The sequence below is a fragment of the Salmo salar genome, chromosome ssa28, assembly GCF_905237065.1.
Source record: "Salmo salar chromosome ssa28, Ssal_v3.1, whole genome shotgun sequence".
Taxonomy (NCBI): Eukaryota; Metazoa; Chordata; class Actinopteri; order Salmoniformes; family Salmonidae; genus Salmo; species Salmo salar.
Window position 1 is genome coordinate 29311447 of NC_059469.1, and position 24762 is coordinate 29336208.

The window sequence follows — 24762 nt, forward strand, 5'->3', positions numbered from 1 at the left end:
CCAGTCTCCAGACCTTAATCCCATAGAAAATCTGTGGAGGGAGTTGAAAGTTCGAGTTGCCAAACGTCAGCCTCGAAACCTTAATGACTTGGAGAAGATCTGCAAAGAGGAGTGGGACAAAATCCCTCCTGAGATGTGTGCAAACCTGGTGGCCAACTACAAGAAACCTCTGATTGCCAACAAGGGTTTTGCCACCACGTACTAAGTCATGTTTTGCAGAGGGGTCAAATACTTATTTCCCTCATTAAAACTCAAATCAATTTATAAAATTTGTGACATGCGTTTTTGTGGATTTTTTTATTATTCTGTCTCTCACTGTTCAAATAAACCTACCATTTGAAATTATAGACTCATCATTTCTTTGTCAGTGGGCAAACGTACAAAATCAGCAGGGGATCAAATACTTTTTTTCCCTCACTGTATATCATTCATTTACAAGTCTAAAAATGGATGTAGCAACTAAGGATTCTAGTTTTAACCAGGTCGGTCTGTTTTCCTCTCACATCCCTACATTATTTTGTCACCAGGTAATCGGGATGATTTCTCGGCGTCGGCCCGGCAACACATCATGGAGGTGGTGAACACGGCTCGTACGCGCCAAGACATCGCCAAATCCGAACGTTTGAAGCGGGAGAGCAAGGGTGAAGGAGGGAAGGAGGACACTTGGGTTTTTCCTCTGGTTCAGATGAAACCTCTGGGAATACAGGTGGATGAGGAGATCACACGGGTAGTTACACACACACACACACACCTGGACACCACTACCCTCACCAACTAATATTCAACAAATAACTCCCATCGCATGTGATATTATTTATTTTTTGGGTGACTTAATAAATGTGGTAGTTGTGTTTCAGTGAGAGGACACTATCTTATTTCCTTGCAGCGTTTGTTGACAGATGCGGGTCCCGGTGCAACTGTGTTTCTGACGTCGGGGTATTTCAACCTGACCAGGGCCTACATGTCGCTGGTTCTGGGGGTGGGTGCCGACTATCGGATCCTCACCGCCTCCCCGGAGGTCAACGGGTTTTTCGGCGCCAAGGGCATTGCCGGGGAGATCCCAGCGGCCTACATCCACATTGCCAGACAGTTCTACAGCAAAGTGTGTCAGCTGGGACAGCAGGAGAGAGTTCACCTTCACGAGTATCACAGAGCACACTGGACCTTCCACGCCAAGGGTGGGACACACAATATAATCCTTGGCCTTAGAGCCTAGATTGATTCTGAATGTTTCTACTCTGTTGTGATTAGTTCTGTTTGGCTGTGAGTTGACAGGTAGTGACGTTACATGGTCAGACAGTGGGCATCCTAAACGGCACCCTTTTACCTATATTGTGCGCTACATTTTTTAACAGAGCCCTATGGGCCCTGGTCAAAAGTAGTACACTATGTAGGTATTGGGGAATAGGGTGCCATTTGGAACTCAGTCATAGGGCCAATTCCACCCTGACAGACAGCTGTTCTCTGGCTCTGCTGTTCTGTCCCTGTGGTAACCCAGACATGTTGCGTGAGAGACGACGCCATGTCAAGTCGGGGAGGCAGGTAGCCTAGTGGTTAGAGTGTTGGACTAGTAACCAAAAGGTTGCTAGATCGAATCACCGAGCTGACAAGGTAAAAATCTGTCGTTCTACCCCTGAACAAGGCAGTTAACCCACTGTTCCTAGGCTGCCATTGTAACTAAGAATTTGTTCTTAACTGACTAGCGTAGGTACATTTATATATATATATTTTTTTAATTCACCCTTAGCCCCGAGCCAAGGAAACAGTCACTCCTGGGTTTGGATAGACGTTGGGGGTTTCTGTGTGCTTTAGTGTTTCCTTTATAGTTGGTCAACGAGAACCAGATTTAAACATGAAACAATGCTCTAAGGACTTATCTGAACTACCACCAACCTTTAGCTGATACTTCATTTATACAATAAAATGGTCATGTGTCCCAAAGAATATTCTAAACAACTGAAATGTTAGTGGTGCATTAGTAGCTAGGTCAATTCTTGTTTTTTTTTCTTCAAAAGCCAGATTGAGCCACTGCGAGAGAGGGGAGAAATGAACACACACAGTGAAGCAGCGTCAGTGGAATGTAATTTCACACGATCGTAGAAGTCCCATTTATTAGATAAAGCAGTGCGGGCTGGCCGTTTCCCGTAATCACAGCACACACTGCACGGGAGAAATCACACAGCACCCAGCTGGGAGAGAATCAATGACCATTAGAGTTGACCCTGACCCCCAGCTGCAGAACAAATCACTGATGTTGGGAAACTGCTCTCCCTTTTTCTCTATTTCCTTCCTCCACCAATCTCCCTCTCCTCCCCCCTTTTCCCTCATCCTTCGCTCTCTCTCTCTGCAGGGCTGTGGTACTACCTGCGGGGGCAGGTGCGGCCGTGCCTGACTCTGATTGGCTCTCCTAACTTTGGCTACCGCTCGGTGCACCGGGACCTGGAGGCCCAGATCGCCATAGTAACAGATAACCAGGAACTACAGGCCCACTTGCAGGAAGTAGGCCATTCAAACCAACACAACTTTATTTAAACAGACTTGATGGCTCGATACTATGGCTCTGTTTTATACAGCTCTCAACCAAAAGGCCTGTCTACAAAATGCAACTAATTTGATAGTCCCTGGGATCATGAGCTATGTGAAGCTGGTAGTAATATGCAAAGCAGCGAGCAAGCAGGGAAACCTGCCGTGTATCTCATATGTGTACACAAACTCATTCACTCTCTCTCACTCACACAATTACTCTCTGTCTGTGTGTGTGTGTGTAACAGGAGCAGGAGATGTTGTACCAGAGGTCTACAGAGGTGTCCAGCTCTACGTTCCAGCAGCCAGATCGCCATGTCAAGCTGTGGGTCAAACTGGTCACTCCCCTCATCAAGAACTTCTTCTGAGAGAAACAGCCAAACAAAGGTAATGCCCACGCCACCGGTACCACACCCACATACTCCCTCTGAACGATCGTCTCCTAGTCACACAAGTACAGATGCTTTTTATAGAATGGCAGAACTTGGTTTCTCCAAAGTGTCCTTAGCCACTGCTATGTGTACCAGCCCTCAACCCAAATCCCAAACCCAACCTAGCCCAAGGCCGCATCAACCTCAGAAGCTGAACCCAGCTACCACTGATTTGAATCCTACTCCCCCTCACACACCTTTATCCACTTTACTCCCCCCTCCTACTCAATGTCCCGTCTCTCTGAGAGAAACTGTCTGACCCATCTGGCCTTTGACCCCTCAGCATCAACATTCTGTAGTCAGCATCTGGACCCATTTGTGTGAGTGTGAGAGAAAAGTCATTGTGCTGATGGCTAGAGTAGGCGGTGTACTAGGCAGTGGGGTCAGAAGCAGCTTAGACGGGGGAAGGGTGGCTTATTGTGTGTGTTCTAACAGGGATGTAGACTTGCCTTACAGGAAGTATTTTCTTTTTATGGTTACGGTAAATGCTGAAGGGGAGGTGTCTCGTCACCACAATGTTACTCAGTGAGACAAATAGCCACTAAATGTCAGTGCGTGATCAGCTGCCATGAGGGAGCAATGATGGATGGGGCCACACATTCCTTGTCATACTCCACAAGCATCCAAATACATGAACAAAGATGTTATCTATCTATAGTTTGTTTTTGTTACTGTGTAGTTCTGGTAAATGAAGAAATTTAGAAATGGAAATTAACACACAGTGGACACACACACACACACACACACACACACACACTCTCTCACTGAGCATGTGAGGTGGGATCCGGGTCTGTTGACTGACCTGGTCCGGGAAACAGGGTTATCTATAGATGAACATCCATCCTCCCTCCTGCCTCTCAGAAACAGCCCTGGTATCCGCTGGCGTAACGCAGTTTCTCTGCCCCCCCCCCCCATGGTCAGAGACCCCCCCCCCCAATAAAAATATCAAAGTATAGAATACCATCCATGGTGATTAAATTTAAATTGCGACATGTCTATACGGATGGATGCTTATTGAGTCGATTTATAGGGTTTCTGTGGTGCCACGGCGTAACTTAGCTTTAGCTAATGTATAAATGTTTATTGGTAGGCCGATTTGGTTGTCATTTTCTCATGTTAAGCATGCTGTCGCAATGCTGCCATTTGTAGCTTGCTGGCAATGTAATTACTTACTCAGTAAAATGATAAATGTTTGACGAAACGGCATACTAATCAGCTACCAATAGATTTTTGGGGGGATTATACAGCTGTCCTGTATAGGCTACCTGAATCTGCATGACTTGAACCCTCCTCATGCTCTCTCCCAGCTTGGATAGAAAGTTGTGCGTAAAACCAGTCTTAATGCCAAAATGAATGTCGGTCCACCTTCAAAACACTAGCTTACTAGGGATTGTGTCATTATGCAGTGTACTATCTATAGCTTTACAGTGCCTTCGGAAAGTATTCAGACCCTTTGACTTTTTCCAAATTTTGTTAGCCTTATTCTAAAATTTATTTAAAATTGTTTGTTTTTTCCCCCCTCAATCTACGTACAATACCCCATAATGACAAAGCAAGAACAGGTTTTTAGACGTTTGCTAATATATTACAAATAAAGGAAATATCATATTTACATAAGTATTCAGACCCTTTACTCAGTACTTTGTTGAATCATCTTTGGCAGTGATTACAGCCTCTAGTCTTCTTGGGTATGATGCTACAGGTTTGGCACATCTGTATTTGGGGAGTTTCTCCCATTCTCTGCAGATCGGCTCCTGAGTGGCGCAGCGATCTAAGGAACTGCATCTGTGCTAGAGGTGTCACTACAGACACCCTGGTTCGAATCCAGGCTGTATTACAACCGGTCATGATTGGGAGTCCCATAGGGCGGCGCACAATTGGCCCAGTGTTGTCCGGGTTTGGCCGGTGTAGGCCGTCATTGTAAATAAGAATTTGTTCTTAACTGACTTGCCTAGTTAAAGGTTAAATAAAAATCCTCAAGCTCTGTCAGGTTGGATGGGGAGCGTTGCTGCACAGCTATTTTCAGGTCTCTCCAGAGATGTTTGATTGGGTTAAATTCCAGGCTCTGGCTGGGCCACTCAAGAACATTCAGAGACTTGTCCTGAAGCCACTCCTGCGTTGTCTTGGCTGTGTGGTTAGGGTTGTTGTCCTATTGGAAGGTGAACCTTCGCCCCAGTCTGATGTCCATAGCACTCTGGAGCAGGTTTTCATTAAGGATGTCTCTGTACTTTGCTCTGTTCATCTTTCCCTCGATCCTGACTAGTCTCTCAGTCCCTGCCGCTGAAAAACATCCCCACAGCATGATGCTGCCACCACCATGCTTCACCGTAGGGATGGTGCCAGGTTTCCTCCAAACGTGACGCTTGGCATTCAGGCCAAAGAGATCAATCTTGGTTTAATCAGACCAGAGAATCTTGTTTCTCATGGGCTGAGAGTCTAAGTGCATTTTGGCAAACTCCAAGCGGGCTGTCATGTGCCTTTTACTGAGGAGTGGTTTCCGTCTAGCCACTCTACCATAAAGGCCTGATTGGTGGAGTGCTGCAGAGATGGTTGTCCTTCTGGAAGATTCTCCCATCTCCACAGAGGAGCTCTGTCAGAGTGACCATCAGGTTCTTGGTCACCTCCCTGACCAAGGCCCTTCTCCCCCGATTGCTCAGTTTGGCCGGGCAGCTAGCTCTAGGAAGAGTCTGGTTCCAAACTTCTTCCATTTTAAGAATGATGGAGGGCACTGTGTTCTTGGACTTTCAATGCTGCGGACATTTTTTGGTACCCTTTCCCAGATCTGTGCCTCGACACAATCCATTCTTGAAGCTCACGGACAATTCCTTCGACCTCATGGCTTGGTTTTTGCTTTGACATGCACTGTCAACTGAGGGACCTTTATATAGACAGGTGTGTGCCTTTCCAAATCATGTCCAATCAATTTAATTTACCACAGATGGACTTCAAGTTGTAGAAACATCGAGGATGATCAATGGAAACAGGATGCACCTGTGCTCAATTTCGAGTCTCATAGCAAAGGGTCTGAATACTTGTGTAAATAAGGTACATTTCTAATAAAATTTAAAAAAACAAAAACATTTTAGAATAAGGCTAACGTAACAACAAAATGTGTAAAAAGTCTAGGTCTGAATACTTTCAAGGCACTGCATATAACGTATTTATCTGCTATTTATAAAAATATCACATCAAATAGCCTAACAATGAGGAAAAAGGTTTTAGGCTTGAGGATGAGTTCAGCCACTATTGCAGCCCATACACAAATAGGCTGCAATATTCAAGTTGAAATTAAATAATTTAAATCCAACTGGAGAGATTCCCCTGGTGTCCTGAAGTCCTTTTGTGTGTGCAAATGTTTACCAAAGCCTGTAGGTCCAGGTTTTTGCGTAACCTCTACGGGATCGGTGGGACAGTTGAACTAAGGGGGTTTGCATGACGTTGTAAGTAACGAGAACTTTCCAGGACATAGACATGTCTTATATGGGCAGAAAGCTTAGATTAACAATAATGTAACTGCACTGTCCAATTTACAGTAGCTATTACAGTGAAAGAATACCATGCTATTGTTTGAGGAGAGTGCACAACAACTTATCACGGAAACTGGTTTGATACATTCACCTCTGAAGGTAAATAATGTACTTACATTCAGTAATCTTGCTCTGATTTGTCATCCTGAGGGTCCCGGAAATACAGTGTAGCAAAGTTTTGTTTGATAAAATCAATTTTATCCAACAATACACATCTAATGTGTGAAGGTTAGTGTATTTTCTGTAGGGAAGTATAAATAAGCATCAACCAGTGGGTCTTGCGACAGGTATACAGAGATGACCAGTTTACAGAGGAGTATAGAGTGCAGTGACGTGTCCTATAAGGAGCATTAGTGGCAAATCTGATGGCCGAATGGTAAAGAACATCTAGCCACTCGAGAGCACCCTTACCTGCCGATCTATAAATTATGTCTCCGTAATCTAGCATGGGTAGGATGGGCATCTGAATCAGGGTTAGTTTGGGAGCTGGGGTGAAAGGAGTAATTACGATAGAGGAAACCAAGTCTAGATTTAACCTTAGCCTGCAGCTTTGCTATGTGCTGAGAGAAGGTGTACCGTCTAGCCATACTCCCAAGTACTTGTATGAGCTGACTACCTCAAGCTCTAAACCCTCAGAGGTAGTAATCACACCGGTGGGGAGAGGGGCATTCTTCTTACCAAACCACATGACCTTTTCTTTTGGAGGTGTTCAGAACAAGGTTAAGGTTAGAGAGAGCTTGTTGGACACACAAAGCTTTGATGTAGAGCATTTAACACAAATTCGGGGAGGGGCCAGCTGAGTATAAGACGATCATCTGCATATAAATGGATGAGAGAGCTTCCTACTGCTTGAGCTGTTGCTGTAAAGTGAGAAGAGCGTGGTGCCTTGGGGTACTCCCTTGGTGACAGGCAGTGGCTGAGACAGCAGATGTTCTGACTTTATACACTGCACTCTGAGGTAGTTCGCCAAAGACCCCTCCGAGACACCAATACTCCTTAGCCGGTCCACAAGAATGGAATGGTCTACCGTATCAAAAGCATGGGCGAAGTCAATAAAAATAGCAGCACAACATTGCTTAAAATCTAGGGCAATGGTGACCTCATTTAGGACCTTTTAAGGTTGCAGTGACACATCCATAACCTGAGCGGAAACCAGATTGCATACCCAAGAGAATAATAAACCCAGTCAGTTGGTTATTGACAAGTTTTTCCAACACTTTTGATAAACAGGGCAAAATAAAAATTGGCCTATAACAGTTAGGATGAGCTTGATCTCCCCCTTTAAATAAAGGATGAACCGTGGCTGCCTTCCAAGCAATGGGAACCTCCCCAGATTCGGAGAGACAGGTTTGGCGATGATAGGGGCAGCGACCTTAAATAAGAAAGGATCTGAACCAGATGTTTTTTTGGGGATCAAGTTTAAGGAGCTCCTTTAGCACCTCGGACTCAGTGACCGCCTGCAGAAAGAAAGTTTGTAGCTGGCAGGGGAAAAAGAGGCGGGAGCATCCGGGATAGTCACATTAGAAGGGGTGGGAGATGAGGAAATGTTGAATGGGCAAGGAGGCATGGCTGAGTCAAATAGGACTCCTGACTTAATGAAGTGGTGATTTTTAAAGAGCTCAGCCATGTGATCCTTGTCAGTAACGACCACATCATCGACATTAAGGGACGTGGGGAGGGTTTATTTTCCAGGTCTTTTAACTGTTTTCCAGAACTTCTTGGGGTTCGAACTGCTCCTTAGTTACTTTAACTTCGGCCTTCCGGATAGCCTGAATGCACTTATTTATAATTTGCATGAACGAGAGCCAGTCAGCATGCGTGTGCCGAGCGATTTGCAAATGGTATTCTTGTGGAGTAACTCTGCCAGATCAGGGGCTGAACCTGTTCTTTTTTTTCTCCTCTCTCTCATTTTCTTTATGGGCTTGTATTTGTTAACGATACCACTGAAAATATAGAAAAAAAGGTCTTCCAAGCGTTTGACAGAGGGGATCAAGCTGATTCTATACCAATTTACAGAGGCCAGATTGTGAAGGAAGGCTTTCTCATTAAAGTTTTTTAGCAAGCGTCTATGACAAATCAGGACGGGTCGTTTCACTGAGCAGCCATTACAAACACAGGCTGTAAAACGGTGATCACTAAGGTATCAGTCTGGTGTTTTCTGTAATGACCTGTAAGGATAACATTAATGGGAGTAGCCTTTTCTGGGTGTTTTGAGTCATACCTTGTGGAATTGGTAATAATATGAGAAAGATTTAGGGAGTCTCATTGCTTTAGGACTTGGTCAGGTGGTTAGGGCACAGGCAGGAGCTTATGGTGGCCGATAACAACCAGCAATTAATGCGTAAAACCAGCAAATCAAATTGTTTGGGGACAGACTTGGTGGAGACAACCGAGCACTGAAGGTGATCCTTGGTAAAGATTGTCACTCCCCCACCTTTGGAAGATCTGTCTTGCAGAAAAAGGTTATAACCAGAAAGGTTAACATCAGTGTTCAAAACACTCTCTTAACCACGTCTCTGTAATGACCAACACATCTGGATTGGAGCTGTGAACCCACACTTTCAATTTATATATTTTAGGTAATAAGCTTCTACTGTTAACGTGCAGAAATCAGTGAAGCAGAGCACAAATCAGAATTGGGCTTAGCAACAGTAATGGGCCAGGGTGTACATGCACATTTCCAGATATAATCAGCAGTAATACATTCAGGGCACGGCAGAGGACAGGGAGCGCTCTGCAGTGTTGATTTATAACATTTTCATTTGGTGCTTATTTATTCCATGATACTCGCCCAATGCACTCGAGAGGTACCTACAGCAGACGGGGAGACAGGCCAGGGCAGACTGTTTACAGATCGCCAGGTGGAATCCAGGCAACGGGAGTAGGTGTCACAACCACTTGGGAGAAGCTTTTCTCGGGAGGCAGATTCCTTGTAGAAATTCCCAGCTAGCAAGTCTCTGTCTGTCTTTTCCACGTGGGAAAAGGAGGTTGTTAGCTAGCTATATTTTTAAAGTGTTGGCGAAATGGTCCTTTTACGATGTCCAAACAAAGTTGTTCTGTGGCTGTTATATTTTGGGGATTCTGAAGAGGATGGAGTCTCCTGCCATTGTTAGGCTCAAGAGTTTTCATACCTCACTTCAGTGCTAGTTTCAGTCAGATTCTTTCCTAGCAGCTTGATAGCCTTATTTAAGAAGCTTTATATAACAACATTACCTAGAGATTGTCTTTTACTTTTTGGCTTCAGACTGAACATTACTCACTCAATTTTGTTAGATTTTATTTCCATGTTTCGCTGGGTTTCTTCTGCAGGTTTTGGCTTGTTTGAAGTTTGTTTTTCTTGATAGTCCTTGGTGGTAGTAGTCCATTCAGGTAATTTTGTACAAACTCAAGGTTTTAGGTATGGAATTGTGACTTGGAATGACTGTTTTAATGTTGATGTTAGTATCCTGTATAAGTCCTTGCAGGTTGTGGGCCGACTGTTTTCTATACTGAGTATTGCCAACTCACAGCCTTTCCTGAGACATTAGGCATTATACAGTATGTCCATTACGCTGTATACAATATAAACTTAGTTTTAAATGATGCCAAGATATACCAGAGATAAGGGACTGTTGATATTGCAACCACACCACTCAAACACCGGTTCACCGGTATGAACGAAATCGCAAACAGCCCTCAAGAACTGTTTTTCTACTAAAGTTGATCACTAGCTTCATCAATAAGTGCGTCGATGATGTTGTCCCCACAATGACCGTACGTACATACTCCAACCAGAAGCCATGGATTACAGGCAACATCCGCACTGAGCTAAAGGGTAGAGCTGCCGCTTTCAAGGAGCGGGACTCTAACCCGGACGCTTAGAAGAAATCCCGCTATGCCCTCTGACGAACCATCAAACAGGCAAAGCGTCAATACAGGACTAAGATCGAATCCTACTACACCGGCTCCGACGCTCATCGGATATGGCAGGGCTTGCAAACTATTACAGACTACATAGGGAAGCACAGCCGCGAGCTGCCCAGTGACACGAGCCTACCAGACGAGCTAAATGACTATGGGTGCTTCGAGGCAAGCAACACTGAAGCATGCATGAGAGCACCAGCTGTTCCGGACGACTGTGTGATGACGCTCTCCGTAGCCGATGTAAGACCTTTAAACAGGTCAACATTCACAAGGCTGCAAGGCCAGACAGATTACCAAGAATTGTACTCCGAGCATTCGCTGACCAACTGGCAAGTGTTTTCACGGACATTTTCAACCTCTCCCTGACTGAGTCTGTAATACCAACATGTTTCAAGCAGACCACGATAGTCCCTGTGCCCAAAAACACCAAGGTAACCCGCCTAAATGACTACCGACCCATAGCACTTACATCTGTAGCCATTATCCCAGAAACCCTAGACCCACTCCAATTTGCATACAGCCCCAACAGATCCACAGATGACACAATCTCTATTGCACCTGGACAAAAGGAAACACCTACGTGAAAAATGCTATTCATTGCCATAGTGCCCTCAAAGCTCATCACTAAGCTAAGGACCCTGGGACTAAACACCTCCCTCTGCAACTGGATCCTGGACTTCCTGACGGGCCACCCCCAGGTGGTAAGTGTAGATAACATATCTGCCACGCTGATCCTCAACACGGGGGCCCCTCAGGGGTGCGTGCTTAGTCCCCTCCTGTTCACCCATGGCTGCATGGCCAAGTACGACCCCAGCATCATCAAGTTTTCCGACGACGCAACAGTGGTAGGCCTGATCACCGACAACGATCAGACAGCCTATAGGCAGGTAGTCTAGTGGTTAGAGCATTGGACTAGTAACCAAAAGTTTGCAAGATCGAATCCCCTAGCTGAGAAGGTAAAAATCTGTCATTCTGCCCCTGAACAAGGCAGTTAACCCACTGTTCCTAGGCCGTCATTGAAAATAAGAATTTGTTATTAACTGACTTGCCTAGTTAAATAAATAGGGAGGTAGTGTGGTTTCAGGATAACCTCTCCCTCAATGTGATCAAGACAAAGGAGATGATTGTGGACTACAGGAAAAGGAGGGCCGAACACGCCCCCATTCTCTGTTTATCTATGCATAGTCACTTTACATCTACCTACATGTACATATTACCTTGACTAACCTGTCCCTCCGCACATTGACTCTGTACTGGTACTCCCTGTATATAGCCTCGTTACTGTTATTTTATTGTTGCTCTTTAATTTTGGGGGGTAAATACTTAACACGTATTTTTCTTAACTGCATTGTTGATTTAAGGGCTTATAAGTAAGAAGTTAAACGTGGTTATATAAGTCTGTGGTTGAACTAAATACTTACTGTAGCTGTTATCTGGCGAAGGGTGGGGGGGAAGAAAAAAGCTTAGCTCTAACAATAGCTGAGTAGTTAAAAATGGATGTTCTTATCTACAGTACGTTTACTGTTACTGTACTGACAACAGGCTGGAAGCCTTCCAATAATCATTCCTCACTTTCCCATTCAAAAGGTTATCACCTGAGGTTTGTGTGTGCATGCTTGTATTGTACCGTTCCTTGCATCTGTGTCCTAACCATGCTTGTACAGGCTTCCCCCTAGTGGACCTTCCTAGGAACACTGGGACAGTGAGAAAGCTGTACTATGATACAGTGGAGTTGTTTCATGCCGTTTCCAAGCTCAACACACATCTTTCTCTTACCTCACTGATGGCTGTGTTCATCACATTCCTCCAATAGACATAGATGACAGAAATCTGTAATTCTTTTTGTGCAACATTGATGCTTTTTATTAATTAAAAAGGTATTTCGGATGAAAGTGGTCTGAGTGTTTCTGTGTCTTCTCTTGCCTCTCTCTTACACGCTGAGCAGGAGGCAGACAGCGGCCAGTACCCACTTGGCAGGCTTCTCCTTGGTCTTGAGGTTGAAGGTCCAGATGAAGGTGGGACCCCTCATGCGGGTCTTGTAGACGGGACACTCATACACGTTCTTGGTCTCCTGTCGGTCCACCGGTACTGCCTTGATGAAGATCACCGGCATGTTGGGGGTCAGCTCCTTCAGACGAGCATCTGCTATCACCCCCGTCTGGGTGTCCCAGCGTGCCCCTGCACATACACAACCAGACACACACATACCTACCGTAAAAAGTTAAACTCTAAAAATATAAAAACATAATCTCTCCACAATGAGAATGTATGGTTGTGTATATCTACAATACTGTACAAATGGACCACTTAGTTACTAATGCCTGAGAAATAGCAGTGTTTTTGTGACAGAAACTAGTTAAGTGTTTTCCATTAACTACAAACATTAATATGCTGAGTACATGTTGCCAGCAGGAGGACCGTTGGCACAGGATGTTTTGTACATTCCATTAGTTTTGTATTGACAGTGGAATCTGGTACATGAGAGTAGTGTGTGGTGACTAGACAGCCCGCTGTGTGTGGAGTTTTGAGATCCCTGGAGGAGCCTTAAGAACAGTTGAGAGGAGAACTGATCTAGCTGTGTTTACTACGGTACTCTAACCAGCTCATACAGTGAGTCATCCCAGGAACTGAACTTGAAAGTAATTTGGAATAGTAGAATGCACAAGGTGACATTTGGGTAGTGCATCATCAGTTCCTCTTGTTATGTCAGTCATTCCATATCTTAGACAGCTATTTATTCAGAAATGTCCAGATCAACTAGCCCATGTTAGCTAATGTTTTTTTGCCGATAGATTTTATTGTAATGTTTGGGAACTCCTGCGCTAACCAGCTCATACAGTGAGTCACCCCAGAAACTGAACTGGGCACTGTGTGTGGATGGATGACTGTTTGTAACCTAAAATATCATTATGATTATTTTTTTAAATGGTATTAAAGGTTTGACTGCACCTGATGTGGGTTATTGACTGACTTATTCATCTCCAGGAGATGGATGCTAATGGATACAATTGCAGCAAATGTGTTATACAGTGTATCACTTTGGAGATATAAAACAAATCCGTCATGGCATTTTTAGAATGCAACCAAGATGATAACCCGTACCCTCCATGTAGAGTCCGTAGACGTAGGCCCCCTCCCTGGGTGGACTGGTCATGTCCTCGCGGTTCTTCTTGGTCACCTCTACAGACAGACACATCCTGTCCAGAGGCCACTCGTTCTTCCTGGCCATGGACTGCATGATAGCTGTCAGGAACGACTGGGGGTTGAAGAACCCTGCCAGCCACACTGTGGTGGGGAGAGCGAAGTCTGCTGTCCACGACTCCAACTCCTACACACAGACAAAAGCGTTCAACAGAGTATGTATGGACAGAATATTCAATACGATCGCGTGTTATCGATAATGCGTCTTTCAAATACAATGTTCGGAGATCTCATTCTCGGTAAACGCTGCTATGTCGGCTCAATTGGAAATTACCTGGCTTTAAAGGGGGGCTGAACTTCCTGGTTTAGCTTCGATTCAATTCTCCTCATTAGGAAATGCGACAGAACATCTGGGTTTTGGAGCTGTGCTTTGAAGTGTTTGTACTTTAACTCTGCCAAAACTGTACAGTCACTCACCCTTCTAGTTAACTTGAAACAGTCTAACCAGGTTTTGTATCGAAGTCGCCTAGACTAGCAAGCAAGCTAGCCGACTTTTTTTTCGCCAAATTTAGCTTCAGCCGGCCTGTGTGCGACCGTGGCAAAGTTGGTTTGACTTTGGATGGGCTAGTTGGGGACCGTCCAATAAATTACACAATGTAAATGGAACAATATTTTCATGTTGCACACCTAGTTGTCTCATTAAATTCTTTCAATATTAGTATATGATTTTATAGTTGGTTTGAGGTTAAGTAATTGAAATTTGGAGCTATTGACATTTTAAAAAATATTGTCGCATGTACATTGTGTAATCCCCATTGGGATATATGTCACCATATTAACCATAGGCATTACAATCGGGTTGCGTGCAGCTGCGCTCTGAATTTGATTAAATGGGTGCTGTGGGCAGGATTGAAATAAACCCAAGCAGGGTTCACCCCAAAGAATGTAAGAGGGGTGCTGTGCACTGTAGAAAATAAGAAAAAAAATAGAGATATTTATTATCATACAAGGCCAGTTTTTGCAGAAAATGGCAAATCTGAGTCCAAAGGGCAGCAGCACTGCCCTCTCCGAGACGCTCCCAGCCAACGTACTCAGCAGCACCACCTTTTTAAAAATCCTGGGGAGAACCCTGCCAACCCAAGGAAAACCATCATTCTGTGACATACATGTTTTTCCAAATTCTCTCGCAAATCTGTTTTGGACAAGACTGACTTTATGACCAATTATCATATTTGCACTGTGTAGTAAATTTTGACAATAATAAATTTGACTCATCACGCCACACAGGCCATTTTCAAAAGTAGAAGTTGTTTATTAGGTTCAGTTGGGGGGAATTCCGACCGGAGTTAAGTACATATAAATGGAATGTAATTCCCTTTTTTATGCACTTTTCTCTCTATGCATATACACTGAGTGTACAAAACATGCTTTTTCCATGAGACTGACCAGGTGAAAGCTATGATCCCATATTGATGTCACCTGTTAAATCCACATCTATCAGTTTAGATGAAGAAGAGACCGTTTAAAGAATGTTTAAGCCTGGAAACAATTGAGATATGGATTGTGTATGGGCATGACAAAAGATTTAACTGCCTTTTGAACGGGGTATGGTAGTACAGTTGAAGTCAGAAGTTTACATACACTTAGGTTGGAGCCATTAAAACTTGTTTTTCAACCACTCCACGAATTTCTTGTTAACAAACTATAGTTTTGGCAAGTCGGTTAGGACATCTACTTTGCATGACACGTAATTTTTTTCAACAATTGTTTACAGATTATTTCACTTATAATTCACTGTATCACAATTCCATTGGGTCAGAAGTTTACATACACTAAGTTGATTGTGCCTTTAAACAGCTTGGAAAATTCCAGAAAATGATGTCATGGCTTTAGAAGCTTCTGATAGGCTAATTGACATAATTTGAGTCAATTGGAGGTGTACCTGTGGATGTATTTCAAGGCCTACCTTCAAACGCAGTGCCTCTTTGCTTGACATCATGGGAAAATCTAAAGAAATCAGCCAAGACATCAAAAAGAAAATTGTAGACCTCCACAAGTCTGGTTCATCCTTGGGAGCAATTTCCAAACGCCTGAATGTACCACGTTCATCTATACAAACAATAGTACACAAGTATAAACACCATGGGACCACGTAGCCGTCATACCGCTCAGGAAGGAGACGCGTTCTGTCTCCTAGAGATTAACGTACTTTGGTGCGAAAAGTGCAAATCAACCCCAGAACAGCAGCAAAGGACCTTGTGAAGATGCTGGAGGAAACGGGTACAAAAGTATCTATATCCACAGTAAAACCAGTCCTATATCGACATAACCTGAAAGGCCGCTCAGCAAGGAAGAAGCCACTGCTCCAAAACCGCCATAAAAAAGCCAGACTACGGTTTGCAACTGCACATGGGGACAAAGATTGTACTTTTTGGAGAAATGTCCTCTGGTCTGATGATACAACAAAAATGGAACTGTTTGGCCATAATGACCATCGTTATGTTTGGAGGAAAAAGGGGGATGCTTGCAAGCCAAAGAACACCATCCCAACCGTGAAGCATGGGGGTGGCAGCATCATGTTGTGGGGGTGCTTTGCTGCAGGAGGGACTGGTGCACTTCCCAACATAGATGGCATCATGAGGAAAGAAAATGATGTGGATATATTGAAGAAACATCTCAAGACATCATTCAGGAAGTTAAAGCTTGGTCGCAAATGGGTTTCCAAATGAACAATGACCCCAAGCATACATCCAAAGTTGTGGCAAAATGGCTTAAGGACAACAAATACAAGGTGTTGGAGTGGCCATCGGAAAGCCCTGACCTCAATCCCATAGAAAATGTGTGGGCAAAACTGAAAAAGCGTGTGCGAGTAAGGAGGCCTAAAAACCTGACTCAGTTACATCAGCTCTGTCAGGAGGAATGGGCCAAAATTCACCCAACTTATTGTGGGAAGCTTGTGGAAGGCTAACCGAAAAGTTTTACCCAAGTTAAACAATTTAAAGGCAATACTACCAAATACAAATTGAGTGTATGTACACTTCTGACCCACTGGGAATGTGATGAAAGAAATAAAAGCTGAAAGAAATCATTCTCTCTACTGTTATTCTGACATTTCAATTTCTTAAAATAAAGTGGTGATCCTAACTGACCTAAGACAGGGAATTTTTTACTAGGATTAAATGTTAGGAATTGTGAAAAACTGAGTTTAAATGTATTTGGCTAAAGTGTATGTAAACTTCTGACTTCAACTGTAGGTGTCAGGTGCACCAGTTTGTGTCAAGAACTGCAACGCTGCTGGATTTTTCATTCTCAACAGTTTCTCGTGTGTATCAAGAATGATCCACCACCAAAAGGACATCCTGACAACTTGACACAACTGTCAACATGGGCCAGCACCCCTGTGGAATGCTTTCGACACCTTGTAGAGTCCATGGCCCGACGAATTGAGGCTGTTCTGAGGGCAAAAATGTCTCCTGATCAGAGAGTATATTATGGTGTTGTACCTTGATCCTGAGCAGCAGGTCTGCATACCAGCCCCCCAGGCCCTGCAGGGAGGGGTAGGCGAGCTTGGTCCAGGACTCTGGCACCGTGTCCAGGAACAGAGCGTTACCCAGCTCCTCCATGTCGGTTGTGATTGTCAACTCACCCTACAGACACAGAGACGGACAGACAAGACAACGTCACACCCAATGTTCCATCTGAGCTGCGCACAGTATCCCCCGGGACTGCCTTGCAGAAATATCAGCCCACAGAGAGAAGCAGGAGATTGAACTTTATAGAGTAGTGGTCATCAACCAGTCAATTGATCTCCATGGCATTCCTTTTCCATTTTAAACATTTCTTTAAAAATCCTTGTTCCTATTTTCTTTTTTTTTATTAGTCTCGGGCTGTTGGCGGTAGGTGCACCCGATATAGTTGCCCTGCGCGCCAGGTAGGCGAACTGTTGCCATTTCATTTGTCTGAAGGTACAGACTCTGCCTTCCCGGGGGGGCCCAGTGAGCAAATCAAGTGCACTATAGGCCTACTGCTGGCCAATCGGATTGCTCAGACTACCGTGTCTGTAGTAAGTAGCAGGCATAAAAGAAAGCTACAGCAGAGTTGATACTTTGATTTCCATATGTTTAAAACCATGACTAGAGAGAGACTGTCAACAAATACAGAAAAGAGCTGCTTTTTTTTAAATTAGTGAGTTTAATTTGACTCAGCACTGTCAACACTTTTATAAGCCATAAAATACACATTCTTCCAATATCCACTCAGCCTAATGAATGAGTAGGAAAGTGTATTTATAAGCTTGCGTTGTTATTATTAGCGGTTTGGGTCTTTTTTAATATCAAGGAATATTTCCCTCTCCGTTCATTGGAGTAAAAACATGAAATAATGCAGTGTGATGGGTTCTGACTTCTAAACTTGTAATATTGTTAATCATCAGGTATCCTATGGAAAGGAGAAGAGCCACAGTCTGGTTGTTACACCAGAAGTTAATGGTTATCTGTAGGAGGAATATATATGGGGGAGTCAATTAAGGTTGGATATGAGCAAGGGGCTTGGAATGTTACTAAGTAAGGGAAAGGCACTGATAAAGGTGGAGAGCTGTGGATTAGTGAGGAATAGGGGCCGAGGTCAGGTCACAGTAATGGAGAAGGAACAGGTTATTACCCACATCACTTAACTTCCTACCTAGCAATAAATATGTCATGTTTAGAGGGAAGGAGGAGACTTCACCTAAATTGGGGTATATGTGCTGGTGGGAACATGTCTTTGTCTGTTCAGCTGTCTGACACATTGGGTGAATAAACTTGGTTTTAGCTTTTCATAGTTGTCCTTCAGTTTTTAGAACCTAACAGGTGCTACTCGTATTTCGCCATCAGCTGGAAGACGGTGTTCCTTTATGGCCAGTATCAGTGGAGGAAAGAGAGAGCTGAGGGGTGTTAAGAGGCAGACCCACAGTCTGCTGCTCTCTCCCTCCACTGAGACTGACCATCAGATGCAGGCACCATCAGCCCAGTAAAATAAATAAATACAATTCAATTATTTAAATGTATGCTCACTCAGCTATGCCTCACAATATAACAACGGATCTATTACCAGTGTGATCATATAGCCTACCTCAAAATTTGAAACAACAATGCATTGGCAGGGCAATTCAAGCAAAGCTAATATGCGGTGATAATGTATTTGGCCTATAGCTTACTGCACAAACCTCATTGATACAGTACTGTTTTTAATTGGTTAATGTTGCATAGGCTTACGTTTTTTAGTCATGTAAAAAAACAATCTAAGCGTTAGATCTCAGCTTGCATGTTGACTCAAAGTGATCTTGACTCAGAAAAGGTTGGTGACCACTGTTCTAGAGTTTTCCCTGTTAACACTTTCAATGTTTCCCTTTACTGTGGATCGAATCAACACAATATTAGCCACTTTCAATGTTTCCCTTTACTGTGGATCGAATCAACACAATATTAGCCACTTTCAATGTTTCCCTTTACTGTGGATCGAATCAACACAATATTAGCCACTTTCAATGTTTCCCTTTACTGTGGATCGAATCAACACAATATTAGCCACTTTCAATGCAACATACCGAAACAAAACTAACTACGCAAGAGATTTTGTTGTAGGCAGAACGCATCGGAGTAGGATTCTATTGCATTGACACGCATTACTCAGCCCGTACTCTACACAGACTGGTGTGGCATAAACGATCAGAGCTGCAGTAGGGCTACTGTATATACAAATAGACCATTGACATATACTGTATGGATCTGTGCCATTTACTTTGAACTGGACTTTATTTACCGCATAAGTGATCGTGAGTAGATGCGCTTGTTTTGAGATGAAAGCGAGAGATGCACATTTTGTTCATATCCTTTGCTAGTTAGTGAGTTATTAGCCTAGTTATAGATCATTTGTAGTCAGCAATGGGGAAGTGATTGCTTCCTACAAGAACATAAAACATGTACATTTCTAGACATCTTTGAAAAGCGATTCAGGTAAAGAGCTTTTTTTGTTGTCTTAAAGGGGCAGTGTTGTGTTTTGAGACAGGCTTGAATAAGCTAAGTAGTCAATAGACAGAGGGTAGAATAATTTGGTATGGAAATAATTATGCATTTTATTTTGTAAAGTGGTTTCTTGCATCAAACAACAGCATTTTCAGTCACCTCCTTGTCTGAAGGACAAGTAGATAAACAGGTTTATGTCAAGCCCTGCATGTTTTTTTTCAAAAGTCTCATGGAATGTAGGCCTTCATTGAACACCACACATCGGCTGCTACTGTAGGCTGAATGACAGAACAGCTATTTCCATGTTAAAATGTTATGAGATGTATTTTCTCCATTGTTTTTGATGGTAAGCCACTGATAGGTCTACATTATGATCAAATAGCCACAGTAGCCTACTTGACCACTGTTAAAACTGTAACTTAAAGTGGGTACAGCCTGATTGTTCACTGTAAACGTGCGCTGGAAGTTGCACAGAATTTTCACAACGTTCAAATTTGCGCTCAGCAGACCTGAAATTTGCTCAGTGCTGGAAAGAATTTGAGAGAACATCGGTCACACCATTCCTTTCAGTATGACTACAGACAACCACTGTGATGTCATGTTACACACATACACACTCTGTCTCTCCCGTACCTTGAGTCCGAGGTTGAGCTCTTTGAGAGAGCGCGTGATCTCCTTGGTGAGGAAGTTCATCCTCTCACACTCCTGGAAGGCCACGATGATGTAGGGAGTTCTCTCCTCCACCTTGGCCATTATCTCTATCATGTTGAAACCATCTGGTAGCTTCTCCAGGATCTCATCCAGGATGCCCTTCACCTGTAGGGGAAAACACAGGCACACACAGGTCAGGACTCTAGTGGGGGTTACTTAAAGGCTCTGAGGTGTGGTGATGGTGTTTTTCATACCTTCTCCTCTCTGGACACCCCTCCTCCCCCGGCTGCGTCCGACTCTTTGGGCTGCATCTCCAGCACGGTGCGGAACAGCTTCTCTGAAGTGATGGTGAGGAAGCCAATCTCAGCGTTGGGGTGGAGGCCGTACAAGTAGGGGCTCTCTGGAGGCAGCACCTCATCTATGTACATATGGTAGCCCTGGACACACACTGAGGGTTACTGATAGGTAACAATCATTTTTGTTTTCAAGGGTGTTATCGTGTGTGTGTGTGTGTGTGTGTGTGTGTGTGTGTGTGTGTGTGTGTGTGTGTTCCAAACCTTGTAGTCAGAGTTGGGTGGTACAGGGAAGCTGGGTGCGAGGTACAGCTCTCCCTCCAGCATCTCAGGTCTGACATACTCCTCCAGATAGGTACGACACAACTTCCTGTCCCAGTCGTCTGTGATGTGGCCGCCGTACATGATCTCCCCAAACAGATAGCGCAGGTCGTCCCACGGCACCTGGAGAGAGAGGGAGGTGGGATGAGAGAATGGAGGGAGAGAGGGGGAGGTGGGGTGAGAGAATGGAGGGAGAGAGGGGGAGGTGGGGTGAGAGAATGGAGGGAGAGAGGGGGAGGTGGGGTGAGAGAATGGAGGGAGAGAGAAATGGAGAAAGAAGAAGGGGGAGAGAGAGAGCGAGTGGGGTCAGACACACACTACAAGCATCGCCACCAATGTGCCGTTCTACCTGCTACACAGAAACCAACCAAAATCAACGTATTTGATTAGAATGAATGCGCACGTCAGCCATCGAGCATTGAACCTCAGCGATTCTTGAGCTTAGAAACTGACACTGGACACGATGCAACGCAAACAGTATAGCAGCTTTCATTGATTTCAAAGGAAGCAGTCCCTCAATGGCTGATGGCTGTTGTGCAGCAGGGCCATAAAGCGCTAGGCTGATTGAGAGATGGTGATGCCAGTCACTCACTCACTCACCTTGGAGTTGGCCTCCAGGTAGTTGGTGATGCCAGTCACTCACTCACCTTGGAGTTGGCCTCCAGGTAGTTGGTGATGCCAGTCAGTCACTCACCTTGGAGTTGGCCTCCAGGTAGTTGGTGATGCCAGTCACTCACTCACCTTGGAGTTGGCCTCCAGGTAGTTGGTGATGCCAGTCACTCACTCACTCACCTTGGAGTTGGCCTCCAGGTAGTTGGTGATGCCAGTCACTCACTCACCTTGGAGTTGGCCTCCAGGTAGTTGTAGAGCACGTTGACGGAGATGGTGAGGTCTCCGTTGTTGAAGGGGTAAGATCTGTTCCAGCCCTGAGCTCCAAACTTCCTCCTCTCAGCCACCACAGCGTGGAAGTAGCACAACGCAAACAGGATCACCTTGAACTCTGACTCTTTAGAGCACATTTCCAGAGTGTCCTAACACACACGTAGAGATAGGGAAGAGATTACATTCAACTCAAATTCAATTTAAGTGTGTGCATGTACTGTACACTGAGTACACCAAACATTAAGAACACCTTCCTAATATTGAGTTCTGATTAAAAACAGACAACCTCACTTTCACACCCTTTCATTGTCTTTTATATGGACACATGCCATGGCCACCGCTCATGACGTGTTTGTTAAAACAAAGAGTATAAAACACAAACTGAGGACGATGATTTCAACATGGGATGCTGGCCCATGTTGACTCCAATGCTTCCCACAGTTGTGTCAAGTTGGCTAGATGTCCTTTGGGTGGTGGACCATTCTTGATACATTTACATTTACATTACATTTTAGTCATTTAGCAGACACTCTTATCCAGAGCGACTTACAGTAGTGAATGCATACATTTCATTTCTAAACATTATTATACTTTTCTTTTTTTTTTTTTCCTGTGCTGGCCCCCCGTGGGAATCGAACCCACAACCCTGGCGTTGCAAACACCATGCTCTACCAACTGAGCTACAGGGAAGGCTGTGAAACACACGGGAAACTGTTGAGTGTGAAAAACACAGCAGCGTTGCAGTTCTTGACACAAACCGGTGCGCCTGGCACCTACTACCATACCCCGTTCAAAGGCACATAAATCTTTTGTCTTGCCCATTCACCCTCTGAATGGCACACATACACAACCCATGTCTCAAGGGAAGGCTTACAAATCCTTAACCTGTCTCCTCCCCTTCATCTACACTGATTGAAGTGGATTTAACAAGTGACATCAATAAGGGATCCTAGCTTTCACTTGGGTTCACCTGGTCAGTCTGTCATGGAAAGAGCATGTTTTGTAAACTCAGTGTATATGCATAGTTGTCTCCATTTCAGCGCCAACTGGTAAAAATACTCTGATCTTGTAGATTATTTAGGCACATTTTGGGGTTAGGAAAGTATGCATCATTCTTAATGTTTTGTAAAGTCAGTGTTTGTGTGTGTGAGCATACGTATGTGTTACCTGGTTGAAGAGATACAGGGCCTTGTGCAGGTTAGCTTGCATGCCGGTGGGCGGTTCGTTGGTGATCTTAATGCCATTCTCCAGCAGGCCCTGGGGGATGTAGTGCGACTCTGGCGTGGGCGAAGGCTCAGCTGACATGTACACGCGATAGTCATCATGGCTACCCATGCTGTAGCGCTCCACTAGTTTATCCAGGCTGCCCAGCCACTTGGCCACCAGGTGGATGTTCTACAAAGGGGAGAGTTTATTATTGAATACCTGCCGAGTAGTCCATATACACGGAACAAAAATATAAACGCAACATTCAGCAATTTCAAAGATTTTACAGAGTTACCGTTCATGTATGGAAATCAGTCAATTCAAATAAATTCATTAGGCCCTAATCTATGGATTTCACATGACTGGGAATACAGTCACAGATACCTTAAAAATAGGTAGAGGCGTGGATCAGAAAACCAGTCAGTATCTGTTGTGACCACCATTTTCCTCATGCAGTGCAACACAGAGTTGATCAGGCTGTTGATTGTGGCCTGTGGAAAGTTGTCCCACTCCTTTTCAATGACTGTGCGAAGTTGCTGGATATTGTTGGGGACTGGAACAAGTTGTCGATCCAGAGCATCCCAAACATGCTCAATGGGTGACATGTCTGTTGAGTATGCAGGCCATGGAAGAACTGGGACATTTTCAGCCACCAGGAAGTGCGTACAGATCCTTGCGACATGGGGCCGTGCATTATCATCCTGAAACATGAGGTGATGGCGGCGGAAGAAAAAAACAACAGGATCTTGTCACGGTATCTCTGTGCATTCAAATTGCCATCAATAAAATGCAATTGTGTTTGTTGTCCATAGCTTTTGACTGCCCATACCATAAACCCACTGCCACCATGGGGCACTCTGTTCACAACGTTGTCATCAGCAAATCGCTCGTACACACGACACCATACACGCTCTCTGCCATCTGCCCGGTACAGTTGAAACCAGGATTCATCTGTAAAGAGCACACTTCTCCAGCGTGCCACTGGCCATCGAAGGTGAGCATTTGCCCACTGAAGTTGGTTACAATGCTGAACTGCAGTCAGGTAAAAACCCTGGTGAGGACGACGAGCATGCAGATGAGCTTCCCTGAAACGGTTTCTGACAGTTTGTGTAGAAATTCTTCACTTGTGCAAACCCACAGTTTCATCAGCTGTCCAGTAGCTGGTCTCAGATGTAGGAGGTCCAGGGCTGGCGTGGTTACACATGGTCTGCGATTGTAAGGCTGGTTGGATGTACTGACAAATTCTCAAAAACGACGTTGGAGACGGCTTAAGGTAGAGTAATTAACATTCAATTCTCTGACAACAGCTCTCGTGGACATTTCTGCAGCCAGCATGCCAATTGCAATCCCTCAATGGTTGAGACAGCTGTGGCATTGTGTTGTGTGACAAAACATTTTAGAATGGCCTTTTAAAAATAAATACAAATAATAATAAATTATGTATGAAATGTATGCTCTGGATAAGAGCGTCTGCTAAATGACTAAAATGTCAAATGTAATTGTACCCAGCACAAGGTGCGCCTGTGTAATGATCATGCTGTTTAATCAGCTTCTTGATATGCCACACCTGTCAGATGGATGGATTATCTTGGAAAAGGAGAAATGCTTACTAACAGGGATGTAAACATATTTGTCCACATAATTTGAGAGAAATAAGCTTTTTGTGCGTATCGAACATTATCTGGGATCTTTTATTTCAGCTCATGAAACATGGGATCAAAACTTTCTATGTTGCGTTTATATTTTTGCTCATTGTAGTTAGTCTATAACTAGTCTATATGAGGTTACAAATGCAGTTTAATAACAACCAGAGCCATATAAAGCATTAGGAAAAAATATCCTTCACGTTGGAACAAAATATTCCATGACAATGGATGTGTCC

At 44.2% G+C, this 24762-nt stretch overlaps 2 protein-coding genes across 4 annotated transcripts in view; one reads left to right on the top strand and one right to left on the bottom strand.

The window, feature by feature from the left end:
- LOC106589835 (CDP-diacylglycerol--glycerol-3-phosphate 3-phosphatidyltransferase, mitochondrial) overlaps positions 1-13337 on the top strand; it is a 28159-nt gene extending 14822 nt beyond the window's left edge. For both annotated transcript variants that reach the window (XM_014180223.1, XM_014180224.2), the window contains exons 6-10: positions 528-727; positions 887-1178; positions 2351-2499; positions 2772-2910; positions 12330-13337. In XM_014180223.1, the coding sequence (XP_014035698.1) occupies positions 528-727; positions 887-1178; positions 2351-2499; positions 2772-2891 (761 nt within the window). In that variant the 3' untranslated portion in view covers positions 2892-2910; positions 12330-13337. The remainder of the gene's footprint in view (positions 1-527; positions 728-886; positions 1179-2350; positions 2500-2771; positions 2911-12329) is intronic.
- LOC106589834 (dynein axonemal heavy chain 17) overlaps positions 12221-24762 on the bottom strand; it is a 111978-nt gene continuing 99436 nt past the window's right edge. The window contains exons 70-77 of one of the 2 annotated variants that reach the window (XM_014180221.2): positions 22842-23069; positions 21632-21823; positions 20736-20915; positions 20433-20615; positions 20161-20343; positions 17029-17172; positions 13487-13712; positions 12221-12562 (exon numbers count right to left, since the gene is read on the bottom strand). In XM_014180221.2, the coding sequence (XP_014035696.2) occupies positions 12315-12562; positions 13487-13712; positions 17029-17172; positions 20161-20343; positions 20433-20615; positions 20736-20915; positions 21632-21823; positions 22842-23069 (1584 nt within the window). In that variant the 3' untranslated portion in view covers positions 12221-12314. The remainder of the gene's footprint in view (positions 12563-13486; positions 13713-17028; positions 17173-20160; positions 20344-20432; positions 20616-20735; positions 20916-21631; positions 21824-22841; positions 23070-24762) is intronic. The other variant, XM_014180222.2, reaches the window with a different exon arrangement.